This window comes from Sciurus vulgaris (assembly GCF_902686455.1).
Source record: "Sciurus vulgaris genome assembly, chromosome: 2".
Taxonomy (NCBI): Eukaryota; Metazoa; Chordata; class Mammalia; order Rodentia; family Sciuridae; genus Sciurus; species Sciurus vulgaris.
In genome coordinates, this window is record NC_136462.1 from 2,280,700 (window position 1) to 2,306,650 (window position 25,951).

Sequence of the window (25,951 nt, forward strand, 5' to 3'; positions counted from 1 at the left end):
AACGAGCCTGACCACTGCCTTGGCCACCCACCAGGCTCCTTAGCTGCATCTGCACTGAAACTCAACTGGCAGCCTCAGGGGCCTCCCTGGGGTGGAGGTGGTGGGGACAGTGACACCCTCAGGCTTGAAGACCTAGAGCTGCAGGCACTCAGTGAGGTGGTGATAGGGAACAAACTGGGGTGGCAGGGCCCTGGCACCTGCTGCCCTCTTCTGCACAGTTCAGCCAGCGATTGAATGCCAGAATGAAGGGTCTTCCTGCTCAGGAGGAAACGTGCCTGGCTTCCTTGCCTTGGCCGCCACCTGGTGGCAACGCCTCTGAATTGCAGCCTCCCTGGTCTTGGGGGCAAAAGGAATGTTTGAGCCCACCAGGAAACTCGTTGGGCCCCAGGCAGCACCCACCCCAACACCACGGATGGAGGCGCAGACCAAGGCAGCAGACGCTGGTGTGCTGCCACGTGATACAAGAATGATTTATTAGAACAAACTCCATGACAAATCATATAAAATAACCATTTTCTGAAAGACATCCACAAGACCACCTGAGAACAATGTACAGAGATACCTCCGAGAAGCCAGGCGGGTAGGTACTAATCCCGGGTCGAAGGCTGGAGGGAAGGAACAAAGGAACGCGATGTGGGGGGCGGGGACACCAATTTGTGCATAAAAAGAATCGGTACAGTGGCGGGTGGATGAGTCTCGGACAAGGGTGAGCCTCACGGCTTGTTTCCGGGAACAGGTTGTGGGCAGCTGGGAGGGGCATGCAGGGTGGGCGGCACCTGGGCTAGCCGGACTAGCACCTCCTCCAAATGGACAGCAGGCTCTCAGGGTGGGGGCCAGGCGCGTCCCCTGGCCTCCCTACACACACACACATACACACGCGTAAACATCAGGTGGTGGGGCGCAGAGGTGCCAGGGCCCTGCACTGGACTCCACGCCAGCTATCTGTAAACAGCAGGCCTGTCACCCTTGGGGCCGGCAGCCACCTCTCCACGGCAAGGGCCTGCCTGGCCGACCCCGCAGATCCCAGGAGCAGTGTGGGGCACACCACCCTGGGCTGGTCGAGGGGAGGCCCCACGCTACCGCAGCCAGCAGCTCTTTGGCTCAGTGGCTCCAGGAACGGCCACCGCTGCAGCTGAGGAGCACACTCTGGTCACCCGGCCTGCTCCCAGCTGAAAGGGTCCTGAGAAAGCACAATGTTCCTGGTGGTCCCCATCCCCACTGCGGGTCAGGCCACGGGAGCCTGTGTGGATGACCTACTTAAAGCCACAGCACAGGGGAGGCGGGGGAGGCCAGAGGGGCAGGTCACAAGTCAGGAGCTCCTGGGAGCCTGCTTTCCAGCTGCTCTGGTCTCGCGCTCACTTCCACCCAGGAGTTGCATGCCCGTGCGCCCATGCCCGGGCCCTCTGGAACCCAGGTCCCTGGCTGGATGGCCCCTGCGGCTCCCTGGGGTGCAGTGGCAGGCAGGCCTGGGCTGGCTCTAACAGTCTCCACGGCCCTGCCCCGTGCCAGGGCCGGCTCCTGCCAGCCCACCCACGCACAGGAGGGTTCCCTGGGGCAGCCCAGGCTCGGTGGGTTTGGCAGTTGTGTTGGCACCAGGTTTCTGCCCCAACATCTCCAGGGCTGCTCACCTGCCCAGGCTGCTGGACGGGGACAGGTGGCACCACCAGGGCCTGTGCCCTCCTTCCGGGAGGAGCAGGAACATGCCTACGCCCCCAGCTCCACATTTGGCACCAACTGGTCCACAGCCCAGCCTCTCTTCCTCTGCCAGCCCTGGGCCGGCACACAGGTGGCAACAGGTCAGTACAGGGCCTCCTGGCGAGGCCAGGCAGGGCCTTTCCAGGCTGAGGGTGGCATCGTGGTCAGCCTGGGGGGACCCCCTGTAATGGCACACACTGCTTTTTTCTTTAAAGCTAATAACAAAACAACAGCGACGGGGTGCGTGTCCTGGACGGCTTGCTCCCGGCAGTGGCCTGGGGGGTGGGGGCTGGATGAGGCTGGGGGCTGGCTGGGCAGAGGAGGGGCGGCCCCCGGGGTTATGGCACATGTGGGGTTTTCGCAGAGCCGCCTGAGGTTGGGCGGGGGAGAGGTGGGCGGGCAGGGACAGGACACATGTGCCTGGGAGGCTGGCCTGGCCCCCCCAGGCCTGTGGCCTAGATCAGGAACCTCTCTGCATCGGGGAGGAAGGCGGGCTCCGGGAGGCCGGGGGGCCCGCAGTTGGCCCGCTGTGGGAAGCTCCTCAGGGGCAGGGCTGGCAGCAAGGTCTCTACTGAGGTGGGCGTAGACGGGCCCTGGGCCGCTGGCCGGCTCTTCCCGAGCCCGAGCTGACCCGAGCTGGTGCGAGCGCTGCTCCCCGTCAGCAGGTCCAGGTTTCCACTGGGGTCCACGATGGCATTGATCACTGCAGGGCGGGGCTCAAGCAGGTCAGCTAGAGGGCCCAGTGGCAGGTGGCCCAGCGGCTACCCTCCCTGCCTGCCCAGGTCCAGGCCACACGCACCTTCCAGCTGCTTCTGCACTCGCCGCAGTTCCTTCAGAATGGCGCTGATTTCCTGGGGGAGGAGAGGGGGGTGGAGCAGGACCCCGGGCCAGGCCCACCCCCGCCAGGCCCAGGGTGGGTGGGCCTTGCCCACCCCCGCCCCCGGCCTCACCTTGTTGGAGGTCTTCAAGATGGGCACCTCGTTCTCGGCGTTGATCCTGGCCTCCAGGTCCTCCCATGCCCGGCCCGTGTTCTGGAACAGGATCCTCGGGGGGCGGAACAGGAGCAGAATGAGGATGCAGGGGGCTGGGGCGTGACACCCTCCCAGCCCTCCTGCTCTGGCCATGCTCATGTCTCCCCTTCCTGGGCCCAAGAGGGAAACCGAGGCCCAGAGCATTAGCAGGACAGGGCTGCTGGCGCGGTGGGACCCACCCTTGTGATGACACAGAGGGACGGGGCAGGAGGAGCAGGCGGGTTCCCGAGCCCAGGGTCGGGGTCCACGGGAGCGGGCGCAGCTTGCGCAGGGTCAGGCCACGCACCTGGCAGCCCCAGCCCCACAGCGTTTGGCCCCTGCCTAAGGGCCACGACTCACTTCATCTTCTCAGCGAGATGCTCTGTGTTCTCACGGATGGCGTGTGACAGTTGGGACACAGGGTTCAGCATCAGGTTATCGAAGATCACCTGAAGAACCCAGGTGTCCACATGGTCCTGCAGTCCCAGTGGCCCTCCGCCCTCCTGCCACCAGGTAACCGGCTAAGACCGGAGCGCACGGCTGGGCACGGCCGAGGGCCCGTACCTCCTCCCGGTTCCGAGGCCTCGTCCTGTTGGCCAGGGCATCCTCTCTGTTGGTGTTCATGTTCTGGTCGAAGTCTCGGGAGCTGAGGGAGCCAGGTGGTACCTTCTGGAAGTTGAGGCTGGCCTCTGGGATGCGCTGCACCAGCTGCAGGGGGGCAGGGCAGGGTAGCACCGGCTCACCTGGTGGAGGGCGACCCCAGGGTGGACGGAGCGGCCCCTCTGCTGCTCCAGACACAAGTGTGGGCCTCTGCCTGCTCAGTGCCCCCAACGCCTCCCCTTGGATGGGGCAGCTGCGTTCACAGGTGTGCTGGCCTCCCCAGGCCACGGCCTCCTGGGGCAGAGCTGTAGGGAGTCAGCCCAGAGCGTCTTGCTGCAGCCCGCTGAGCCCAGGGCATGCGGGACTGGGGCGGGATCGCGGCTGCCCCTGTCCTGTCCTGGCAACAGGCACTGACCCTGCACGTGCGCCCAGGAAGCCAGGGCTCACCTCCTCGTGGGCGGAAATGGTTGAGGCAGGGGTGCTGGGCACATTCCCAAGGGAAGGGCTGCGGGTGGGCCCTGGTGAGCCCAGCGAGTCACCATCTCCAGCCACGTCGTGGATCTCTTGGGCCAGAATAGCCACATCCTTCACCAGGGTCTGGCTTAGCCTGCAGCCGGCAGGAAAGGCAGCAGGTCTATGGGGGTCCTCCCGAAGCCCCTGGCATGAGGGAAGAGGGGCAGCCGAAGCCAACAGGCCTGGAGGTGGCCCCCACCCACAGGTGCGCTTCCTGCAGGCCCAGCGGGACTCTGCCATGTGGAAGCAGCACTGAATGAGGGGCCCCCACTCTGGCCCCAAGCCATGTCCAGCACTGGAATGGGCCAGAGCCCCACGAGGAGGGTCCACTCACCACTGCCACTGGTGGGCAGTCCGACAAGAGGAGGGCAGTACCCCTGGCCCTGGGCAGGACGCCCCTCCCCCTCCTACCACCCACCAGGACTGGGTGTGGTGGCTGCTGGGTGTGGGTGTGACCCAGCCACAGACTGTGGGCACAGGCACCCACCCCTGTGGGCAGGAAAGCTGGGGTGGGGAAGGGGTGGATCATCATGGCCACTAGGACCTGGGGTTCCTAACTCCCTGGGTCAGAGCCAGGCGAGGGTGGGAAGTAGACCCAGAGAGGCCAGGGACCTTCCCACGGGCAGCGGCCACAGGAGCTGGGCACTCCCCTGCGCCCTGAAAGGGTAACAGGCATGTCCCAGCAAGGCACCCAGGCACTAGAGGAGGACAGAGGCCAGCTGGGGATAGAGCTGCTCCCTGCCCCTGCCGCCCACAGGCCTTGCCTGGGTCCACCCCTGCCCGGGCCCATGGAGACCAAGTCTCTGTTCCCATTGTCACAGGGTCTCTACCACCTGCCTCTCCCTGACCAGCAGCTCCTCTGCCCTCTGTCCCCCAGCTGGGCTGTCTGATCAGCCTCCCATGCTGGCCCCCAGGTCTAGGGCCCCTCAGTGGTCCAGCCCCCTACATTACAGGAAACTCGGAAGGACGTCCCTCTGACGTGAGGTGACGTGCCCTGCTTTGGGCCCGTGCTGCCACCCGTGGGTGCCTCTCTGCCCAGGGCACGCTGGCGCTCAGGGGCTCCTTGGCGTTCTTTCTCAGTCCTGTGGCCTCCCCCCGCCTGTGCCTCCTATGCATGCTGTGCTCCACCTAGGGCCCACACCTACCTTCTGGGTGGGTGGACAGCCCCCATGCTCGGCTCAGGTGGCATCGCCCGGCCACACCTCGGCACCCAAGGGACAGCTCTGCCCCAGCTCTCCTTTCTCCACCAGACCCCCACAGGACCACACACCACGGCCTCAGCTGCCACTCCCCCATCTTCATGTGGGCCACCTGCCTCTGACCTGAGGGCCATCTGCCTCTGACCGCCTTCTGGGTACCTCAGGGGCTCTCCAGCCGAGCATCCTCAACAAAATATGTGGCGTCCAGCTGTGTCCAGGACTCCGCCTGCCCCTGCCTGGACCTTTCGGGCCCTGCCTTTGTGGCACTGACCACTGCTCAGGGGAGATCACTCTCACGCCACTCATCTCCCTAACCGCTTCTACCCCATCTGGCCCAGATATGGACAGCGGCCGATGACCACGTGAGGAAGTCATTTCCAACAAAGCACTGGGGCGCCCTCCTTGCTCCTGGGGTCCCTGATCCTCACGGGCAGATCCCCACTCACCTGCCACCCACCCACCCAAGTCTTCTCCAAGCCTACCTGGGGCTGGAGTAGAGCCCCCGCCCAGCCCCTGCCCCAGGATGCTCTTGGCCGCTTACCTGGCAATCTCCGCGATCTCCGCCGTCTGCACAATGAAGCCATAAGGATCAGGCTCCTCCTCGTCATCAGTGTCCCGGAGGCCAGGGGCCCGGGAGCGGGAACGGCCAGAGCTGGCAGCCCGGGGGGTCTGCGTGGCTGTTGAGGCATGGGAGCGTGTGTGTTTGGGGGAGCCGTGGTGGGAGCCGTACTCCTCCTCGGAGGTGGACGTGTGATCCGAGCCCTGCTGCCGGCGTCGCGTGTCTGGGGCGAGTGGATTGGTTCAGAAGCAAGAACAGAACACAGCGAGCTCAGCACCCATGCATCCCCCTGGGCCCTGGAGTCCCCGGACTGCAAGGTGGGCTGTTTGCAGCTGGCGCCCATACCCAGAAGCTCATGAGCATGAGTACCAGCAGTCACTGAGCTGTGGGGACCACAGGCCGCCACCCGCCCAGAGAGCAAATGGGCCAAGTGGCCAGGTACTCCCAGGTCCACCACAGTGACCTGGGTGTGGCCTGTGCCTGAGGAGATGGGAATCAGCGAGGAATGGTGCTGAGCAACACGAAGATGGGGTGGCCCCCCCAGAGGGTCAGCCACAGTCAGCCAGAGGGTCAGTCCAGGCACAGACCCTGGCAAGGTCCTGGACTCCTTACCAGCCCTGCTCTGAGGCCCTAAAGCAGCTTCCAACAGCAACAGCTCCGTGGCTGAGGGCTGGGGGCCGGCATGCCTGAGTGGCATAGGGGAGTGACAGTGGGTTCCACCAAGCAAACGCCCTGCCCATCTCCTGCCCAGTGGGCCCAGCAGGCAGGGAGTGGGGAGGTGGAGGCAGGAGGGCCAGCCCAGGGCAGGGCAGGTGCAGCCAGGGCAAGGGGCAGAGCCGCAGCTCCTGAGCCTCCAAGCAATCCACTGGGGGTGAGCGCAGCAGCCCTGGCGGGTCAGGAGAGGGCAGGTTGCGTGCTTGAGGACATCGCCAGGGTGGGTGGGCACAGCTCTGTGGCCACAGTTGCCCACCCCTCCTCGCTGCACACACGGGCCTCAGGGTGCAGCGCTGGCCTCCCCGCTGAGGGGTCTGTGGGTCCGGAAGGGTGTCAGGGAGGCTCCCTCTGCACGGGCACAGGCGTACACAGTGGCCTCACCTGGTCACGCCACAGAGCGTGAGGGGCACGGAGCGGCAGGCGCGCCCTCCCGAGGTCCCCAGGCCCTAAAGCTGGTGGTTCAGGGGTCATCAGAGCTGGAGTATAAGCAGAGTGGCAGGGCCAGGCCCTGGGCCCAGTGGGGAGACAGGATGCGCCCCCCCCCCACCCTAGGGAGGGTCCTGACCATCTGCCCGCACAGGGACGGCCAGCACTCCTGACTCTGCAACACAGCCATCCAGCTCTGGGAGCAAGGGCTTCTCTGGGCTGCCACTCAGCTGATGTGGGGAGGCCCCTCCGGGCTGCTGGTGGCCATCCCTGGTCCCAGGCCACCTCCCACCTGCCAGACCATCACCCCACACTCACTGGAAGAGTATCTAGCGCTGCCTGGGCGGGCCCTGCTGAAGGGCTGGCGGGAGCCTGCGGCAGGGGCGGCAGTGGCGGCCTTCCTGGTGGCAGCTCGGGCTTCAGCCACGGTGGGCTTGCGGCTGGCCGAGTACAGCTCCACACTGCGGCCAGAGAAGCCAGTGCGGGTGGGGGCTGCCTCAGAGTCACTGGGCCCTGTGAAGGAGCCTGCCCGCTTTCGGGGCATGGCCAGGATGTCCAAGCGTGACAGCTTCTTGGCCTGCTCAGGAGCTGGCCGGCCTGCTGGCTCAGGGTTGGCCAGAGGCCCCCGTTCGCCATCCACAGTCTCAGTGTCTGAGGCGTCCCCCAGTCGGGCCCGTCTCAGGCGGGAGGCCCGAGTGGGCCTGGGGGTGGACAGGCTGTTGGAGCGGGTCAGCGCCTGCTGCACCTTCTGGGCACTGGTGGACCCTCGGCTCTGCTCATCCCGGGCAGCGGGAGATGGTGGGGGGGCCACTGGTTTCCGGCGAGGCCCTGGCCGCCCTGCCCCAGTGGCCTCAGGAGTCTCACGGTTGGAGATGACTGAGTCTGAGCTGGGCGGGTGGGTGAGGCCAGGGCCCCAATCATCTTCGGGCCAGTCCAGGGACCCTCGGGGCCCAGGGCCACGCCGTGCAGCCGGGCGCTGCGCGGGCTCCCCAGGGCCCAGCTCTGCTGCTGGCAGGTGCTGCTGCTTCTCCATCAGCTGCTCCCGGGTGCCGCCCTGGGCGGCACCCCCGGGGTCTGGCACGGTTGGTGGGGAAGGAAGTTTCTCTTGTCGCCCCCGGGGCTGCAGGGTGGTTGGGCTGGGTCCATTCTTGCCACTGAGCAGGCTGACGGTACTGGCCGTGTCCACATCTGAGTCCCCAGACAGGGAGTCCTCTGGTTGCCTGGGGGTGCTGCCCCCCTCGCCCTCTTCATCTGCAGACTTGGAGAGCAGTCGTGCCTCCAGGGCTGCCAGGGCTGTCTCGGTCTCCTTCAGAATCAGACGGGTGTCCTGAGAGTGGCTGTCCATGCGCGAGGCCCGGGCTGCAGCCAGGTCCTGCAGGAGGGGGTGACTGGAGATGTGTGGGAGCTTGCCGGGCGCAGGGGAGCTGCTGGCTGGCTCCCTGGTGAAGCTCTCTTGCCGCACGAAGGCCACAGCCTCCTTGGGTGGGGGTGGGCAGGGGCTGCTGGGCTCTGGGGACCGCCCAGATCGCAGCTGGATGACCATCCTCCCGCTGGTGCTGACGTACAGGCCGTCACTTGCTGCCTGCCCAGGGCCCTCTGCTTCCCCAGGAGCCACACTGGGTTTCTTGGCGAAAGCGGACTCCCTGTGCTGATCTCCGATGAAGAAAGACGTAGGGGCCAGCTCCCCAGGGGTCCTGGGTGAGCGCCTCCCCCTGGCCCAGGCTGGTGGCCCCTGGGGGCTCCTGTGCCTCTCCTCCAGCAGCTCCGGGCCCAGCTCCGGGCCCCGGCCCCCATCTGACCCACTGGCATCACTGAGGCTGTCGGGGTCCAGGTCCTCCTGGCCTACACGGCAGCTGGCCTGCTCACTGCCCAGGTCTGGTGGCCCGGGCCCACTTCTTCTGGCAGCCTCAGGGCCTGCAGGACTGGCAGCTCTGTCGCCAGGTAGCCGAGGGAGCAGTCGCCGTGTGCGCACAGGCAGGGGCCCTTCCGCCTCTCCAGCTCTGGGCCCGGGGCCATCTTCTGCAAAGCACCAGGACAGCCAGTCAGGGAAACCGCAGGTCTGCAGCCTCACAAGCCTGTGGCCTGACCTTCTCCAGGTCCAGGGTGGGCAAGCTAGGAACGTGGTCAGTGGCCTAAGGCCGGCCTGGCCTGGCCTCCACCCCCATGGCCTCCCTGGGGTCACATACCTGCCAGACCTGGGTCTGAGTAGCTGTCGGCCAGGCTGGCCCAGCGGGACACCCACTTCTGACCCCCAGGGGAACCTGGAACCAGGAGGCCCTGCTGAGAGAAGGGCAGAAGTATATGTCCACAGCATGGGCAGCACACAGCTGCAGGCAGGGGCCAGGTGGGTGTCCATACGTGCTACCTGTATTTGCCATACACACACCCCCATGTGCAAACAGCAAGGTGACCCCCACCAGCCCCATGGCCTCACCTGGGCCTGTGTGAATCCAGTGTGAACACCTACTGGCCAAGCTCTGCCATAGGACCCCAGTCAGGGGCTCGGGGCTCAGCTCTGGCCAGCAGCTGTGGCTGTGCCCTGACCCTTGGCTCTACCAGCCCAGTCTAGGACAGCACATGACTGGTACCCAACTCAGCTTGGCCTCAGCACCTGGACCTGAGCCCTCCATGCCACAGCTGGTTCAACCTGCCGCAGGACCCTACTTTTGGGGGAAGGCCAGCCGCAAGATCAGAGGTCTGTTGAACTGGGGCCCCAGGCCCTCTTTCGGGGCCACCTGGGCCTGTACCTGGTGCTCCACCTGGGGTGCCAAGCCTGGTGGCCTGGAGGCAAACTCCTGCAGCAAGGCCATGCGCTGGGCCACGCCCCCATCACTGGCCTCGTCTCTGTCCCCTTTGATGACTGGGCGAAAGGTGGCTGCCGACACCCTGGAGAGTTCAGGAGACTCAAATACCCCAAACACCTGCAAGGAGGAGACAGCACAGAGGTCAGAGGTGCCTGGCCCCCACTCCTGCTGGGGTGGACACAGCAGGACACAGCTGGACATGTCAAGAGAGAGACAGGTACAGCTCTGACTGGGTAAGAGGCTGAGCAGGGTAGGCCTGTGTACAGGGCCTCCTTGGGACCCCCACCCAGCTGGACCAGGTCCAGGAGCTAGAGGGGCTGGGCAGACCCCGGCACCTGGTCGATCATCTTTCGGGCCTCCTCCACCTCCCTGTCCTGCGCCTCTGTCTCGATGGTGTAGGTGCCTGCGTCACTGAGGCTGTCCTCCTCCTCCTGTCTGCGTGCCTTGGTGAGCTGGGGGTCTGCGGGCGGTGGCGGGGGTGTTGGGGGACCCACGGGGCTGGTCCCACGGGGTGTCAGGGGGGCAGGCAGCGCTGGGGGTGCCTTCTCAGGGACGGGCCTGGAGGCCGGAGAGCTCTCCCGGAGACACTGGGCCATGAAGTCCTGCGCCAGGCGGGAGCGGCGCCCCACGCTGCCAAAGGGGCGGGCAGGGGCCCTGGGGGCGGGCGAGGTGCTGCCCAGCCGCTCCTCTGTCTTCTCCCGCTTGAGTGAGCTGGCCCTCTGCGGCCCTGAGCCGCCGCCTGCTGCTCGGGTTGGAGCCCCTGGGCGCTCCCGCTCCCGCTCCCTGTCGTTGGCGCCCGGGCCACGGCGCTTGTCCGGCTTGGGCTCGCCTGCGGGGGCGTGTGTGAAGGACTGAGAGCGCTTCTTGCGGGGCGTGTCCTCGTCGAAGAACTCGATGACAAATGCCTGCTGGTTGTGCAGCAGCTCCTGGGGGTCCCGCTTGATCTGCCTCTGCAGCCGCACCTGCTCCCCGGGGACCTCGGGGGTGGCCCCGGCCCCTGCGGCCGCCTTGCCCAAGGGGTCCTCTGAGTCGCTCTGTGTGCCGTCCTCATGCTTGTGGCCTGAGGGGACCCCAACCCATCCGGAGACAGCGCTCAGCACGGGCCCCCTGCCAACATGCGGTCTCCCGTGGGGAAGGGCGTGGCCCCCCACACGGCCGAGACAGCGGCCAGGACACAGGACACTGCCCTCACAGGTGGGCCATGGAACCACCCAAGCTGCTAGGCCTGCGCTGGCGTGGTGCACATGCAGCCAGCGCGGCCCGTCCCCCCCGGGACACTCACCCTTCAGGGTGCGGGTGTGGACGGGCAGGTCGCTCTTGGTGCTGTGGCCATCGTCCCCGGGGCCGGCCCGGCGCAGCAGGCTGGGGTCGTTCTGCACCAGCCAGTCGGCCACCTTGGTCTCAGCCGAGACGGTGTCCACAGGTGTGGCCTCCTTGCCGGGGGGCCTGCGCTGCCGCAGGGAGAACTTGGTGATGTGGTCCTTGATCTTCAGCTTGCCTGGGCTGCCGGCGTCGAACTCGATGGTGAAGGAGGCGTGGCTCTGCACCACGGGCGCTGGCCCCCCGCCCACCTCCTCCTGCTTGGTGGGCACCTCGTGCACTGGGGGCTCCGGGGGCCGCGTGGGCTGCGGGGCCTCCTTCGTGGGGATCTCGAAGTAGCTGGGCTCCCGCCGGAGCGCGCAGCCCTGAGGCCCCACCGGGGTGCGGACGCCGTCCAGCTCTCCATCCCGCTGAGCCGCCTCCCTGGGACGCTCTGGGGGGAAGTGTCCTCAGGCCAGGCCTCGGGCAGCCACCCTCTGCCACCAGGCTCCTCTCCCGGGCAAGGGCAGCGCAGGCCCGGCACCCCCCCGCCCTCGAGCCCCGGGCGCGAGGCCCACCTGGGAAGGCTTCCTCCTGGCGCCGGTCCTCAGGCGCTGGTGTGCTGTCGTCCTCGCCCCACCAGGAGGGCTGCCCGTACAGGGGTGTGCGGTAGGCCACCGCCTCTGTGGGGAGGGTGTGGAGCGCTCGGGCCCAGGGCCAGGCTCTGAGGACCCGGCCCACTGCTGACCGCTTAGAGCCAGGTTCCGCACCCGCGGTGAGTGCTGACTGCCTGCAGCGTCTGGGCCTCCCTGGGCCTCCCTGGGGGTGGCCGTGCGGGGCGGCTCTCCCTAGGGGTACAGTCCTCGGCAGCCCACCCCTGGGGCAGGCAGTCCGGTCAGCCCTGGCTGGTCCCCTATCCCAGGGCCCATGGCACTGGCCTCCAGTTCTGATGAGTGCTCTCTAGATGGTTCAGGCAGTGGGGGCCGGGCTTCGTCTCTGGGGTCTACATGGCACATGTGGCGCCCTGGGCATTATTTGCGGTCTGACCATGGGCCTCCAAGGTTAGAAGTCACAGTTCACGTGAGCTCTGGCTTCCTCACTCCCGTTCTGACGGGAATAGTGAGCAGTGCACCCACATCAGCACGCTGGCCCCAGAGATCCGTCCCACCTCCCAAGACCACTCCACCTGTCGGCACAGTGGCTGTGAGGCACAGAGGGTCTGGAGGCCAGGCCAGCAGTCAAGAGCCACATGCTCCCGTGGAAGGCACTTCCCAGCCGCAGCCCGTCTGGGGCCTTCCCTGACTCGGCGCAGCAGTGGGTGTCTGTTGCAGGGCAGCCCCATCCTTGCTGTTGGCCCCGGGACCCTCTTCTACCCCTCAGTGTGCCAGGTCTGCTCTGCTGGGGCTGAGCAGCTGTCCTGCCTGCTGCTGCACCTGCTAACCTTGGGGACAGCTCCCGACCAATGTCACCAGCTGTGTGCATTCACAGGCTGGATACCGACAGGTGCTCCAGGAAGCTCAGATGTCTTTCTGGAAACCTTCCCAGTTCCAAAAGACAGGCTTGGGCTGGGCTCCAGAAAGCAGGTGTGCCACCGTGTGCTCTGTCCCCACAGACACTGGCAGCTCACAGCTCCTTCCTGCCGCCATGCAGGTGAGGCTCGGGGGCAGGAATTCGGAGTCCCTGGACACGCCCCTGTCCACCTCAAACTGTCCCCCATGCGTAGCCAGGAGCTCTCATGCCTCCCAGGGCTATGCGCCCCCTGTGCCCACCCAGACCTGGGCAGCAGCTGTCATCCCACCCAACACAACCAGGTTTCGGGGGCATCCACCCAGCCTCCAGTTCTGGTTCAGAGTCGGGTCCACAAATCTGATGCTCAGCCTCCCCACCCACACCCTCCTGCCTCTGACCTGCTCAAGACCACAAGGGCGGCCAGCTGGTGGTCACCAACTGTGGGCCTGAGGGATGTGGGTGTGTACAGGGTGAGGGGGGCGGTGTTCAAGCTGGGTGCAGGGTCACACAGGGAGGGAAGGAGGTACATTTCGGGGGAGATGGGGTAGAGTGGGGAGGGACCATGGGAGAGGGTCATGGTGGGAGGACAGTCACCAGATGGAGGGCACACAGGGGGGATGGGATCCGGTGAGGGAAGGGTACATGGGGCATGATGTTGGCCCTGTGTGACACCCCCCACAGACGTACTCATCAGCAGCCTGAGGCCTACCTGCTCCGGGTCTCCGGTCCCCCTTCTCAGGCCTGGGATGCAAGGACTCGCAGTAGGGCGTGTGCTCAGGCAGTACCTCTCCTTTCTTTGGTGCTGGGCCTTTGACGCTCACCTGTAGCTGGCTGGTGTACTTCTCGTGCTATAGGCAGGCCAGCAGGGGTGAGGGGTGGGCACCAGCCCTGGGATACACCCACCTAGGGCAGACCCAGCCTCTCCCTCACACTTGGACAGAGCATGACCTGCACTGGTCAGCAGCTCAGGATCCAAGTCCTCAGACCACAGAGCTTCCAGGGGCAGCTGGGGCTTGCTGTGATGGGGAGGCAGCAGGCAGGGACACCAGTAGGAGGGCCTGGACACCGCCACCTCCAGCCCCCACTGGACACAGGGTGCAGGGTTGGGAAGCAGAGAGGCCTACATACTGAGATGGCTCACAGGCCCTGCTGCTCTGGCTGTGTGACCCCATGCTGCCCAGTCATTTGAAAAGTAGGCTGAGGATGGCCCACCCCCCATAGGGCTCCTGGTTCTCACGCACCTGTGCCCAGGCAGACAAGCAAGGGGAGAGGAGACACCCTGCCTGCTGTGGCTGCCCAGTTCCCAGGGGCTCTACAGGTGCGGCCCCAGCACACTTGAGGGCACCGTCCTCGCAGGTGCTCCTGGGCCTCCACACGCCTCCCCCTGCTCTCCTGCTCCTGGCCTCAACAGCACCCTCCTCATACCCAAGATGCGGGTGGGCCCTCCACAGGGGTCCCGCTCCTCATCCTCCAGTGGTGTACTCTGTTCCCAGTGAGACCTCAGCAGCCCTTCCTGGGCTTGTGGCCACCTCACCTGAACTGTCTGTCCTCTGAGCCACAGAGCCAGACCTCACAGGGGCCCACAGCCTCAGTCTGTGCGGTGGTCCTGAGCTCCAGGGGGCCAACGGCTCATCCCTGCCCTCTGTTCCCTCCCAGGTGCCCCCCCAGCTGTCACCACTTGAGCCTGGAGGGTGATGACTACTTCCCCACCTGCCAGACTGGGCCACCTGGCAGGGCGGGACAGGGCGGGCTGACTCATGGTACTAATAGCCAGGAACTGGCCCTGGGGAGTGTAGACCAGGGAGACAAGGCAGAGGAGCAGAGACGGGGTGACGGGGCTAAGCCCTCATGGCCACGGATTCCAGGGCTGGCCTGGCACTGACCTTGAGTGCCTCCTCGGGAACACGGTGCTGCACACGCTCCAGCACGTACATGTTAGAATGTGGACTTGCATTAAGGAGAACACGGAGCAGACAGAGCTGGGTGGACCTGCACCCAGAGCAGGGGGTCAGTATGGGAATCCACGCCCAGGGCCTGTGAGCCAACTCAAGCCCAGTCAGGGGTCCCTGAGAGGGAGCCCAGCCATGCCACCACATGCTCAGAGCACAGGACAGCCAGGCTGAATGACTCAGGGTCAAGCCAGGACCCTTATCCCCAGCCCTGTGTGACCTGGGGCTGATCAGGTAGGCTGGCAGTAGGCCTTGAGGGGGGTTCCCTGGGCTCCCCACCAGGAGGTGGAGCCCAGCCGTGGGCACAGTGTTCTTGAGTCCCGAGGGTCCCAGCTACGAATGCTGAGGCCCCTACTCTGCCTCCAGCACAAAAGAGAACTGTGGTCCTGGGTCCTGAAGGAGAAGCCCACAGGAGGGGAGCTTCTCAGGGAAAGGATATCGTAGCCAAAGCGGATGACATCATTGAGCTTCAGTGTGATGTACTTCTGGTCTGGGATGCGCACGTCATTCACAAATGTCTGTGGAGGAACAGCGGGCAGTGCTCTGAGCTGTGGGGTCGGCCAGGGACGGCTGCCAAGGCTATGCAGACCCTCCCTGCTGACCTTAAGGTGCCACAGCTCTGTGGACATTACAGCTCCCTTCAGGGGTTGGCCTTCCAGGGCCCAGGAGTGCAGACCAGGTCAGCAGCCCCAGGGGCCCTGTCAAGCCCACGCAGGTAACAGAGGGCCACCTGCCCTATACAGGTGGGCTGCCCCATCTAATGGGTGGGCTGAGGCAGGAGGAGGCTCGAGGCAGACCCCCGCGGGGCCTGAGGCCCCCTTGCTGGCAGCATCTTGAGGAGCTGGGAGGGTGGCACCCCGTGCTTGTAGGAGGTTCACAGTGTAGTTAGGGCCCCCTGAGGGCACAGTGGGACCCCCCACTCACAACTGCATGGATGGGAAAAGGATGGAGCCTGATGGCTTGTTTTCTTATTGAAATACATCCCATGTCCATCACAATACAGACTTAGAGGTCCAGACAGGCACCTCCAGGACAGACGCCCATGCCCCTGCTCTTCCATTCCACATACCTGGCTCCTCTCAGCCAACCCTCCTGCAGTCGGGGCCTCCCTCCTGATCACCTCCCTGCTCCTGCCAGTGTCAACTCACAAAAGGGAAGGGCACATAGCTCCCATACCCAGAGAGGGCACTCAGGCATGGGTCCTTTCATGGGCGGGTGCCTTTCCCAGCCCTGTCTCCCCTACCACCTGAGGTGTCCACTCACTTGGAGAAAGCAGCCCCACCCATGAAGGTCAAGTCCTAGCCAGTGAGCCCTTCCAGCCTCTGTAGCTAAGAAAAAGAGGCTTCCTCCCCAGAGGAGCAGAAGGCCCTGGAGTAGACCAGGGGCTGGAGGTGGTGCCAGAGCAGGCACCAAGGGGAGGGGCCAAGGGGTGGGCCAAGCTAGGAAATGAGGGGAGAGGCCAGAGCTTAGGGGCGGGGCCAAGGACAGGAGCTGAGGGGAGGGGCCAGAACTGAGGGGAGGGGCCAAGGACATGAGCTGAAGGGAGGGGTCAGAGCTGAGGGGAGGGGCCAGGACTGAGGAGGGGGCTAAGGCAGAGTGGAGGAGTTAGAGCTGAAGGGCATGGTCAGAGAGTAGAAGGGTGGGGCTAGGGCTAAGGGGAAGGTCACTGCAGAAGGGCAGGTCCTGGCAGAGTCTAGCACACTTACCCCGTTGAGGCTGCCCAGGTCCTTCACCCAGTGCTCATCACGGTCCTGGTCGTAGTTGATGACGGCATGCTGTTTGTCCACGCTTCGTGACTGGGGAGGCACACAGATGGCTCTCAGAGGCCTCATCTCAAGAAGAGAGGTGCCGCTACAGGCCCACCAGGGTGGAGCACTCCAGCTGCCTGTGCCCTTTGCAATATCAACACTAGCCCCTGAGCCCCACAGTCCCTGGTACAGTACACCCCTTAAAGCCCCTGAGCCCCCAATTCTGGCAGAGTGCACCCCTTAATGCTGCCAGGACAGGCCACAGGCTACTAGGGCTAGATGCCGAGGCCACTTCTCCCATCCTCTGCTCCCCCTGGCCTGCCTTCCAGTACTGCCCTCCCCAGTACCCCTTCCCATTCAGCCATGGGAGCCCATGGGAACCCTATGGTCATCTGGGACAGGCTGTTCCCTCCCAAGGGCAGGCAGGGACGTCCAGCAGAACCCAGAGCGAAGCTGGTCAGGAGGCCTGTCTCAGGGAGGGATCTCCTTCTCCTCCTGGCCTTGCACCACAGGGGCACACAGCCTCTCAGTGTGACAGATACGTATGTATGTGAGTCTCAGGGTCACTCCTATGCTGAGGGTCACACAGTTCCATCCTCCAAACCCTGGCAGGCCAGGGCCTGGCACCTGCCGATACCTGCCCACAAACCCCTCAACATACACACAATACTTCCATCTGAGTCTCAGTTTCCCTGGCTACCAGTCTACCCAGGACCTCTTTGAGGACAGTCACCCCAGCTTTCTCATGCTGTCAGCCTTGGCTGGAAGGCCACTGGCCGACCCCCCCCCCCCCCCCATTCCCCTCCAGGACAGAAGCAGAGACAAGTCACCTTCTACCTACTTAGGTTCGGCCAGCATGGGCCATGTCACCCAGTCCACAAGGCTATGGATCTCAGGTCTGGGCACCTAGCACCAACCCCACCCCCACACCACAACTCATGTTGCGCTGCTGGGGGCTGTGGAGGTCTTGGTGGTGCCTGTGTCTCTGCTGTGTCTCTGCTGACCCTATCTCCCACGTGAGAAGCCACAGGCCTGGGGCCCTGGCAGAGAGGCCAGCAGGACCAGCCAACCCTGGGAAACTATCAAGGACAGTGTGTGCTCCAGGTTGCACCCCCGCAAGACACTGAGGTCATCCTCCTGAGTACCCTGATGAGATTAAGGGCCTGCAAGAGTGCTCTCCTCCTCCATCATAGGATGGCCCCAGTTCACAAAGCCTGGACCTGCATTCCAGTGGGACTTCCCCCCAAGCTGGTCACCCCCGGTGTGGCAAACAGGTCAGGTAGCCTGCCGCACTGGAGAACCCCCCTCCCTGATCCTCTCCACCTGCCCTGCTCCATCAGTAGATAACTGAGGACCAGAAGCCCCCAGGACACAAATTCCTTTCTAGAAGCCCCCAGGACGTGGCCTTCTTTCTTGTCAGAGTCCAGGACACACAGCAGGGGTCAGGTGGGGGTGGACACAGGCAATGCCACATGGATTGGCCAAGGCTTCATGTCTAGCCCCTGCACAGGTGCCAGGGCAGATCCCAGACAGCGCTGCAGCTGGACAGACTCAAGGTGGCCAGCGGGCTGAGCCCTGGCCTCCATACTCCCATAAACACTGCCATCATGCTGTCCGCGGAGTGTGCACGCAGAAGCTCCAAGGTGTCTAGTTTGCCCACAAGGACGGTGCTGCAGTGGAGACCCGGGGAGCCAGAGAAGTACAGGAAACGGGCAGGGGCCATGCCTCATCCTGCACAGACCCTCTGTCCTCTCAGGATGTGGGCAGGGTGCGGGGACTATTGAACCAGAAGAACTGGGTCCTTGGGGTAGCCATCTCTGAGCGACCTCCATTGGCACAGTGCACATCATTCTTGGGAAATATGGGTTAGTGGCTCAGCTAGCCACCACTTTCCCTGGGAGGCCTCAGGACCAGTCCTGGTCCAACTCACCTGTACCCAGAGCAGCAGGCCTCTGGCAGGGTGGGTCAGACCTTGAGACCCACAGCTCCACGCCCAGGCCCCACCTCTTCCCATCCCAAACTCTTTACCAAAGTTGGCACCCAGCAGCAGCCTCTGCCCTAGAAGGGACAGGCCAGAGGGTCATTCCAGACACCGCATCCTCCATTGGACCCCAGCCTGTTCCCCATGGCCTTGGGTGCAGAACTCCTGGTACTTTCTCCTTCTGCTGGCCTTGGTCATCAGCAAAGGGCAGGGGAGGTGCTTGCGGGACACTGGCACTCCTTCCTGTGGGCCTTGGTGTCCCGAGGAAGAGGGTTGGAGGAGCTTCTCCCCATTTGGGGCCACAGGGTAGAGGGAACTGGCAGCCCTCAAGGAGGATCGTGGGTGCCTGGGGCTCAGACCATTTAACTGCCCCCAGGGCTACCCTGAATAGCAGGCACCATGATTCCTACCTGAGTCCACTCTGGCAAGTGGGAGGTCTGGGGCTCTGAGATGGGGCTAGGGGCTCACCTCTGCCTGAACCCCATCGTATGCACAGGCCAGCTCCCTGTCTCCCCCTGCTAGACATTCGGAAGGAACCCACTGCCTCAGAGAAAGCAAACCCTGAGCCTGGGCCAGGCTCTGGAAGGGACAGGGAGGAGGAGCGTGGCAGCGGGGCTTCGGAGGCCGCTGCTCCACCGGAAGGAGCCTAGGGTAGCTCCGGCTCTGCTGGCCCGAGGCAGCTAGGATGGGCAGCTTGGACTCCATATTGGCTGAGGATAGAGCCCTGGAAGGGCTTCCCCTGACCTTTCCACCCTGGGACCCCCTGGGCCTGCTGTCCACCACCCAGACTCCCTGGACACCCTCCAGGCCCCTCCTGGGAGCGCCGGCCCAACATACCCCCTGCCACTCCCAGGCATACACATCACTGGTGTTCACCCTTGGCCCTCAAGCTGCGGCTACACCACAGCCACTCCCCGTCATCCCAAACCCCTGGCCCTTGTCAGCATTCTGATCTTGTCACTCTGCTGCTGAAACTTCCTGGGACTGCCCCTGGCCTTGGAGGAACAGTGGCCTTGCCTGAGAGCCACAGGCTCTGGAGACCTCTCCATGCCCTCTCCCTGCCAGTCCACCATCTGGTTCTGGCCACACCACTCTGGGGACTCTGAAAGCATCATCATTTAGACCCTCACCTGGTCCTGGGTCGTGGCCCATGCAACGGTCTCTGCAGGCCCCCCACCTGCCCTGTGCCCACCACCTGCTCTCTCCCAGAAAGATGCTCCCCCACCCCAGGTTCCCAGTCTTTGGACTTAACACAGGGGTCCCACCACCTCCAATCACACCTGGGCCTGGGCTGCCCACCTACTCCCAGGGCTGACCCTCCAAGCTGGCCAGGGCCTCGACGCAGACGAACTTCTGCCATGCCCCTCTCAGGTCACAGGAGCACCAGGGATGCAGTGCCCCTTCCAGAAACCCCTCCTAACCCTGACACCTCAGGCCAGAAGCAGACGCCCTCTTGCCAAGCCCCACGCTCAGGGGCTAGAGGCCAGCCCCCCGGGAAGCAGCTCCTGGCCCAGGCTCAGGGCCTGAAACACGACCAGGGCCCGCAGGAAGGAACGCCTCTGCGCAGTGGGGGACTGCAGAGCGTGAAGCAGCCGAGCCTCAGAGCTGGGAGAGGAGGTCCCACAGTTCATACTCACTTTTAAGTGGAATGAAGATGTGTCTCCAAAGTGCCTATCTGATGTTCTTGGTAGGGGAGAGCCTGAACTGGCTGTGCTGACCCTGGCGGTGGCCACAGCCCGAGGTTCTGGGCACACCCTCCTGCCAGCCCATCTCCAGCGTTGTGCCAGCAAGCCACAGCAGGCTGGCTGGATTTGTGTGCAGGGGCTTCCGGGGATCCTCTGGCTGTGCTGTCCAGGAAGCAATGGTCCCAGTCCCGGATGTCACACGTGCCCATGGACAGCCTGGGTGGAGGCCCAGAGGACAGAGGATGCCTGCCCACATGCTGGCAGCACGCGTGTGACGTGTGCCTGAGGTCGGTGGGCACACACCATGTGTGTGCAGGCTCACCTGTGCGTGCATGCCTTTGCATCCCGTGGCCTGTACCCAGCTCTTCTCAGGCCTACAGAGGAGCAGACTGTGCAGAGCAAACAGGCCCTGGAAAGCTTGGTCTACAGGTGGCACGTGCCACAGCCGGTGGCTCTGTCCCCAGAATGCAGACCCCCAGCTCCTTTGCCCTGCTTGGCCCAGGCCAAGTCCCTCCTGCCTAGCTGTGGCACAGCTGCGGTCGTCTGGCCCCACTGTACCCCACGAGGCTCTCCTTCCCGAAGAGGCCCTTCCTGCCTGGCCCCTCAGCTACTCCTGCTGGCCCTCCCTGCTCATGCTGTGTGCCCGGTGAGCCCTGGAGCTCCAGTCCTGTGCACAGTGCCAGCCCTTTGCATCTCTCCCCACATGGGGAGAGGAGAATCTCACTGATGGCTAACGTTGTTTGTGCCCAGCTGATGCCTGGAGTGGACTGTTCTAAGCCCAGAGTGGGAGCTAGGTGAGGGGACGAAGGTACAGAGGACTGCAAAGGGACCCGGAGAGGAGGCCAGGGTCACTCCAGGAGCCAAGAGGAAGGAGCTGGCTGGTGGGCTGGGGTGGGGACTGGTAGTCCTCATGGGGAGGTGAAACCGCCTGGGGAACCGGGGCAGGCATTGTGGCTGGGAGCCCTGCCATGAATGGCCGGCTGGAGGTGTGGGCTGAGGGGGGAGGCAGTGCAGGGACGGAGGGCACCTCTGACGCCCGTGCAGCCGTGGAGGGGGGGCCCAGAAACCAGGGTCAAGTGGGCACAGGACAGAGTGACCACTGGGCCACAGGCAGGAGCAGAGGGGCTGAGGGGCCTGGAGCGGAGGGCCCAGAAAGCCACTGGGAGGTGACGACACCGATCCTGAGGGCCCGGAGGGGTGGCCATCAAGGGAAGGCAGCTGGGGTGGCTGGAGACCAGCTGGCATGGGGCAAGGGGTTCGGGGTGAGTATGTAGGCTGGCCCCACAGAGGTGGCTCCACAGGGGAGTGAGGAGGGAAGGAGGCTGGCCCCACACAGGCCGGGCACGGGGAGGGGCGCAGCCTGCACTTGCTCTGTCCTGCGCCAACCGCTCCAGCCTCCGTTCCCCATGCAGGATGTCACATGGCAGCACTGCCTGGGACATGGAGGGCAGGCCAGGAGCCACCTGGCAAGGAGACCTGAGAAGCCACCATTGTCCTGCCTTGCTCAGGGCTGTCACCACCAGGTGAGAAACAGGAATTGGTCCTCAGCCCCGCTCTGGCACCCCAGCACCTGAGAACAGCAGCGAGCAGAGCCAGGGCAGGGGTGGTGGGAGCAGCTAGGCTGGGTGGCCTGCGCCCCAGGCTTACACTGGTTCTGCTCACAGGCCCAATGCTGCTTGCTCCAGAGCCTCCTGGCCCCTGGGGGAAGGCGGCATCACCCTCACCACGCCTGCAAGAGGGCAATGCAGCTCCATGGTCCCCGCTGGGGAGCAGCCGGCCAGGTCCAGCTGCGGCTGCACTACAAGGCTAGGGACACAGCCAAGACCCCCACCCACCTTACCGTCTTGGTGCTTTTAAATGAGTAAAAATCATCAACATGTAGCTTCAAGGCACATGAAAATGACAGGATGCAAGTGTCCTTCACACTGGCCTTGCCCATCCCTGCCCATCTCTGCCTGTCCTGTGGTCTGCAGCTGTCTTCAAGCTACAGCAGCCCTGTAGGGGCAGTGGGTAGTACTGGCTTGCTGCTCCTGCACAGCCCTGACACAGTCTGACCACCTAACAGAGGCACCAAGAGGGTGGAGGACAGAGAATGTTCTGGATCAAAGGAACAATGTGAGGGCTGCTAGGTGCAGATCCAGGTACATCAGAGGACATGTGGGGAGAGGCGAGGGTGCCTGGCTTGGCCCATCCTGCCCTCAGACAAGACACTTTAAGCTGGGCCTTTGCAGGCTATGGAAACACTGCTCACAGTGCCGGGGGCTGGGAGGCCAAAATCAAGGTGCCTGAGTCTTCTGGGCAAAAGGGTGAGCAAGCTCCTGCAGGCTCCACTAGGGCCCTAACCCCATTCCTAAGGACCCTCAGGCCTCATCACCCCAAAGGCCCCACCTCTCAAAGCCATCCCACTGGGATTACGTTTCCACATGTGAACTCAGAGGGACACAAACACTCAGACGCAGCACAGACACAAATGGAGCGTCACCAGGACAGGGCTTGCCCCGGACGGAGGTCAACAAACATTTGCCGCCCAGGTGAATGTGCATGTGCTGGCACCCCTGCCACAACCCAAGCCCTCCCCACCTGTCAGAGCCTTGTGCACCCAGGGAGTGTGCAGGGGGAGCAGGGTTGCACACAGAGGGGAGGCGAGGTCCAAGAGAGGCCAAGGCCAACCTGCAACACCCCTGGGGGGCTGCAAACGCCCCTGTACCCAAGCGGCTCCTCGTCTGGACAGACAGGGTTGCCCAATAGGATGTTCTCCGTCTTCTGAGAGTCCCATGAGGGGCCAGGGCCCACGTGCCACGCGCGCTGAAGGGTGGGGTGGGGGCGGGCTGCAGGGAGCCCAGCTCACTTACACCAGCAGGAAAGGAGATCCCAGGCCAGGATGGCAACACTGCGCTGCTTTCCCAAATAGCCCAATGAGAAGCCCCAAGAAGCCAGCCCAGACTCTGAAACCCAGGGCAGCCAGAGAGAACTTTCTGACTGCCGAGCCCTGCTCCCACCTGGGGCACCATCAGGAGGTCCCTGGCTTCTACCTGGACACATCTAGGAACAAGGCCACCAGGACCATCCTGGGACAGCCCTGATGGCTGGGCAATGAGGACACAGAATGCCCTCTTTCCAGCACCTTCTGCGGTGGGTCCTCAGCCCTCTGTCTGCATCAGGACATCACAGGCCCTGATGCTCTGAGGATCCAACAGCAACCCAGGCATTTTCCCGTCAGAAATAGGCCTGACATCAGAAGCCTGTGCCCACAGCACACTCACGCTCAGACATGCCCACAAGAGGCCCCAGCGCCCAGCTGTGGGTCCTAGGGCCCAGGCAGAGATGCCCCCAGACCCCACTCACCTGCAACATGAGCTCGCACTCATCGCGCCCCACGAAGATGAGCTCGCGTGGGAGCCGGTGGCGGGTGCCGCTGCTGCTCACCAGGAACCACGACGTGACGCTCATCTTGGTGCTGACGAGGCCTATCTGGCCCTAGAGGGAGGTGGTCATCAGAGTGAGGCTCCCTGGCCTGGGCCTTGGCCCCGTGGACACACCCGAGGCCCAGCAAAGATCTGCCCGTCTAGACTCAAACGTGGTTGATTGCAGAAATGCCGTGCTTCAGCCACAGCAGACCACCCAACCCTCCCCTGCAACGCCTCCCTGTCGACCCCCAGGTCCCTCCCATTCCTCACCCACCTACACATATTCCCCGCATCTCTATGTGCCAGGGGACAAGGTCCATGGGATGATGGCTACACTGCCTGTGTGTGGACCTACATGTCCACCTGACCCACCAGGAGCAGCTCACAGTGGCCCCTGAACCAGAGGGCCACGTCCCCCAGTGAGGTGCTCTGGAAGCCCTGACACAACAAGGCCCTGGAGCCCAAGGCTGGCTCCATGGTGGCTCAGTGCAGAAGGTAAGTGTCATGGCCTTGTTTAAACGTCATGGAGAACTAGTAAGCTTTGAGAGCAGAGCACGAGCTCTGTGCCAGGGCACAGGTTCCATGCCCAGGAGGTCAGCACTGAGGCTGAGTCCCTGCACATCACAAGCCACTCCACATAGACTTAGGAGGAGATGTGTCAAAGGTGACCAGAAGACCAGTCAAGAGGTGAGAGCAACAACCCAGGACAGAGGTGACAGTGGCCGGGGCCCAGTGAGAGCAGGGGGTGGTGAGGGCAGGGCCACCACACACAGTGGTGACGCTCATCTTGGTGCTGACGAGGCCTATCTGGCCCTAGAGGGAGGTGGTCATCAGAGTGAGGCTCCCTGGCCTGGGCCTTGGCCCCGTGGACACACCCGAGGCCCAGCAAAGATCTGCCCGTCTAGACTCAAACGTGGTTGAGTCAAATGTCTAGACTCAAACGTGCCGGGCTTCAGCCACAGCAGACCACCCAACCCTCCCCTGCAACATGAGAGTGGGGCAGAGGAGCTGGGAAGGACTCCAGGGTCCTGGAAAGAGCTGGACAGGTGGGGCCACTGCTGGGAAGTCACACAGGATCCCCCCCAGGTCTCCCAGGAAGTGCACACAGTCTACACATATAAGAAGGTCACACAGTCACCCTCTGCCCTTGGGGGTCAGGCCTTATACTGCAAAGCCCGATGCCCACACCCAGAGGCTAAGCTGAGCTCTTTACCTAGGTCTCAGCTCCCTTCCAGGTGGGCAGTGGGCAAGACCAACACTGGGCTCCACCCACATGAATGCCCAAATGGCCATGCATCCCACGGTGTACTGCACCTTGCCAAGCAGGTAGGAAGATGTAGAAACATCTGCACCAGGAGAAAGCAGTTCCAGGTCGCTAGAATGTCCCCTCATCTTGGGGCCCCTGCCCTTTCTTAGGGCCCAGCCTCAAGAGAGTCAGGCACTGGAGACCTAGGGGTGAAACTTCAAAGTCTCCACAGCCCTAGATGGCAGACACAGGGCCTCCATAACCCTACCTCCCAGAAAGTCCTAACCCTGCTGGAGGAGATGACAGGGTTTTCCAGAGACCTCACCCCATCAATGAGTCTCCCAGCCCCCATGCAGCCTCAGATCTCATGCTCTGCTGTCACCTGCTGCCAGTTCCCTGTGGCCAGCAGACTCCCCAGAGGAGGCCACAGCCTCTGCATACAGCAAAGGGAGGTCAAGCCCCCAGAGCCTGGTCAGGCAGCTCTGCAGGAGCCACGCCACACACTGTCACCACCAGCCCATCCTGAAAAGGCCTGGGAGTCACCAGAGCTCCCCAGCAGCCTGCTGCGGGTTTGGGGCTGGGCTGGCCTGGCCATCGTTGCTAGGAGGGAGAATAATAAACACCCCAAACTTGTCCCCTCTGCTATCCCAGCCAGAAGGGCCACAGCCCGGAGGGGAGGAGGAGAGGAGGTGGTGATGCGGAGGGGTGGGGGCAGCGGCGAGGTAGGCAGGCTGCTGGAAGGAGCAGACAGGCTGGAGACAGGCCGAGAGGAGGCAGGGACAGCGGGGAGACGGCGGCGGCGGCGAAGGGAAATGAGGAGAGAGGAGGAGGAGGAAGACAGAGGGAGGGACCGCGGGAGGAGGGGGGACCGGGCCAGGAGGGAGGAGGCCGGGAGGCGGCCGGGCGGGAGCGCCAGGCCCGGAGGGGGAGGGAGGGGCGCCTTCTCCTGAATCAGCGCTGGCCGGGGGCAGCCATGGCCCTGCCGGTGCCAGGGCGGGGACCCGGGTCCAGGCCTGTCCCCTCTACAGGCCGCGTAGACGCGCACGGGGCAGGCCGCGTAGACAGGCGCTAGGCAGCCGCCTCCTGCCTGGCGCAGACCTGGGCCGCCTCCGCGGCGGCGGGGACCGGCCTGGCCAGGTGCGCCGGCGGCCCCCGCCCCGCGCCTTTGTCGGGGCCGCGCGGGTCCCCGCTCCCCTCCGTGCCCTCCCCGCGCGCAGGTGCCGGCGGCCCGAGGCCCTGCCGCGGCGAGCGCGGGCTGGCGCGTCCTACCTGCGGCTCCGGCTCGGCCCCCGGCTCGGCCGCCTGGTCCCGGCTCGGCCCGGCTCGGCCCGGCCCTCCCGCCCGGCCGGCCGAGCGCTGGGCGGGGCCGCCGCCTAAGACATGCCCGGCGCGGCCCGCACGCTCGCGGCAGCCCCGGCCGAGCCCACGGGCAGAGCGGCGGCCGGCGACCTCGCGCGGCGGGTCCCTGACGTCTGCGGGCGGCACGCCCCGCCCCCGCCCGCGGCCCCGCCCCCGGGCCCGCCCCGCCCCGCCCCCGCCGGAAACCAGGTTAGGGCGGGGCGGCCGGCAGGTGAGCGAGCCCTCGCGGGCGCCGCCCCAGGCCCGCG

The 25,951-nt window shown here is 64.6% G+C and overlaps 1 protein-coding gene across 5 annotated transcripts; it reads right to left on the reverse strand.

Moving 5' to 3' along the window:
* Positions 1-1,322: 1,322 nt before the first annotated feature.
* Positions 1,323-25,825, reverse strand: CEP170B (centrosomal protein 170B). Of its 5 annotated transcripts, none has more exons than XM_079127651.1 (19): positions 25,614-25,825; positions 23,037-23,168; positions 15,984-16,073; positions 14,715-14,795; positions 14,212-14,268; positions 13,038-13,176; positions 11,398-11,502; positions 10,803-11,273; positions 9,856-10,580; positions 9,464-9,637; positions 8,903-8,996; positions 7,035-8,735; positions 5,559-5,799; positions 3,753-3,912; positions 3,270-3,413; positions 3,066-3,154; positions 2,646-2,739; positions 2,495-2,546; positions 1,323-2,398 (listed from the first exon to the last, which is right to left on the reverse strand). In XM_079127651.1, the coding sequence occupies exons 2-19, from the start codon at positions 23,139-23,141 to the stop codon at positions 2,151-2,153; spliced, it is 4,770 nt and encodes a 1,589-aa protein (XP_078983777.1). In that variant the 5' UTR covers positions 23,142-23,168; positions 25,614-25,825; the 3' UTR covers positions 1,323-2,150. The 5 variants fall into 5 exon arrangements, with proteins under 5 accessions (XP_078983777.1, XP_078983778.1, XP_078983776.1 ...); XM_079127652.1 differs by lacking the exon at positions 25,614-25,825 and adding an exon at positions 24,312-24,335; XM_079127650.1 differs by lacking the exon at positions 25,614-25,825 and having other exon boundaries at positions 8,903-8,993; positions 23,037-23,186.
* Positions 25,826-25,951: the final 126 nt, after the last annotated feature.

Excerpts from the sequence above, each read along its gene's own strand:
- CEP170B (XM_079127651.1), bottom strand. The coding sequence starts at position 23,141 with ATGAGCGTCACGTCGTGGTTCCTGGTGAGCAGCAGCGGCACCCGCCAC. Across the intron at positions 14,796-15,983 it reads ACCTGGGCAGCCTCAACGGG|ACATTTGTGAATGACGTGCG; the intron begins GTAAGTGTGCTA and ends GTTCCTCCACAG. Across the intron at positions 10,581-10,802 it reads CCACACCCGCACCCTGAAGG|GCCACAAGCATGAGGACGGC; the intron begins GTGAGTGTCCCG and ends GGGTCCCCTCAG.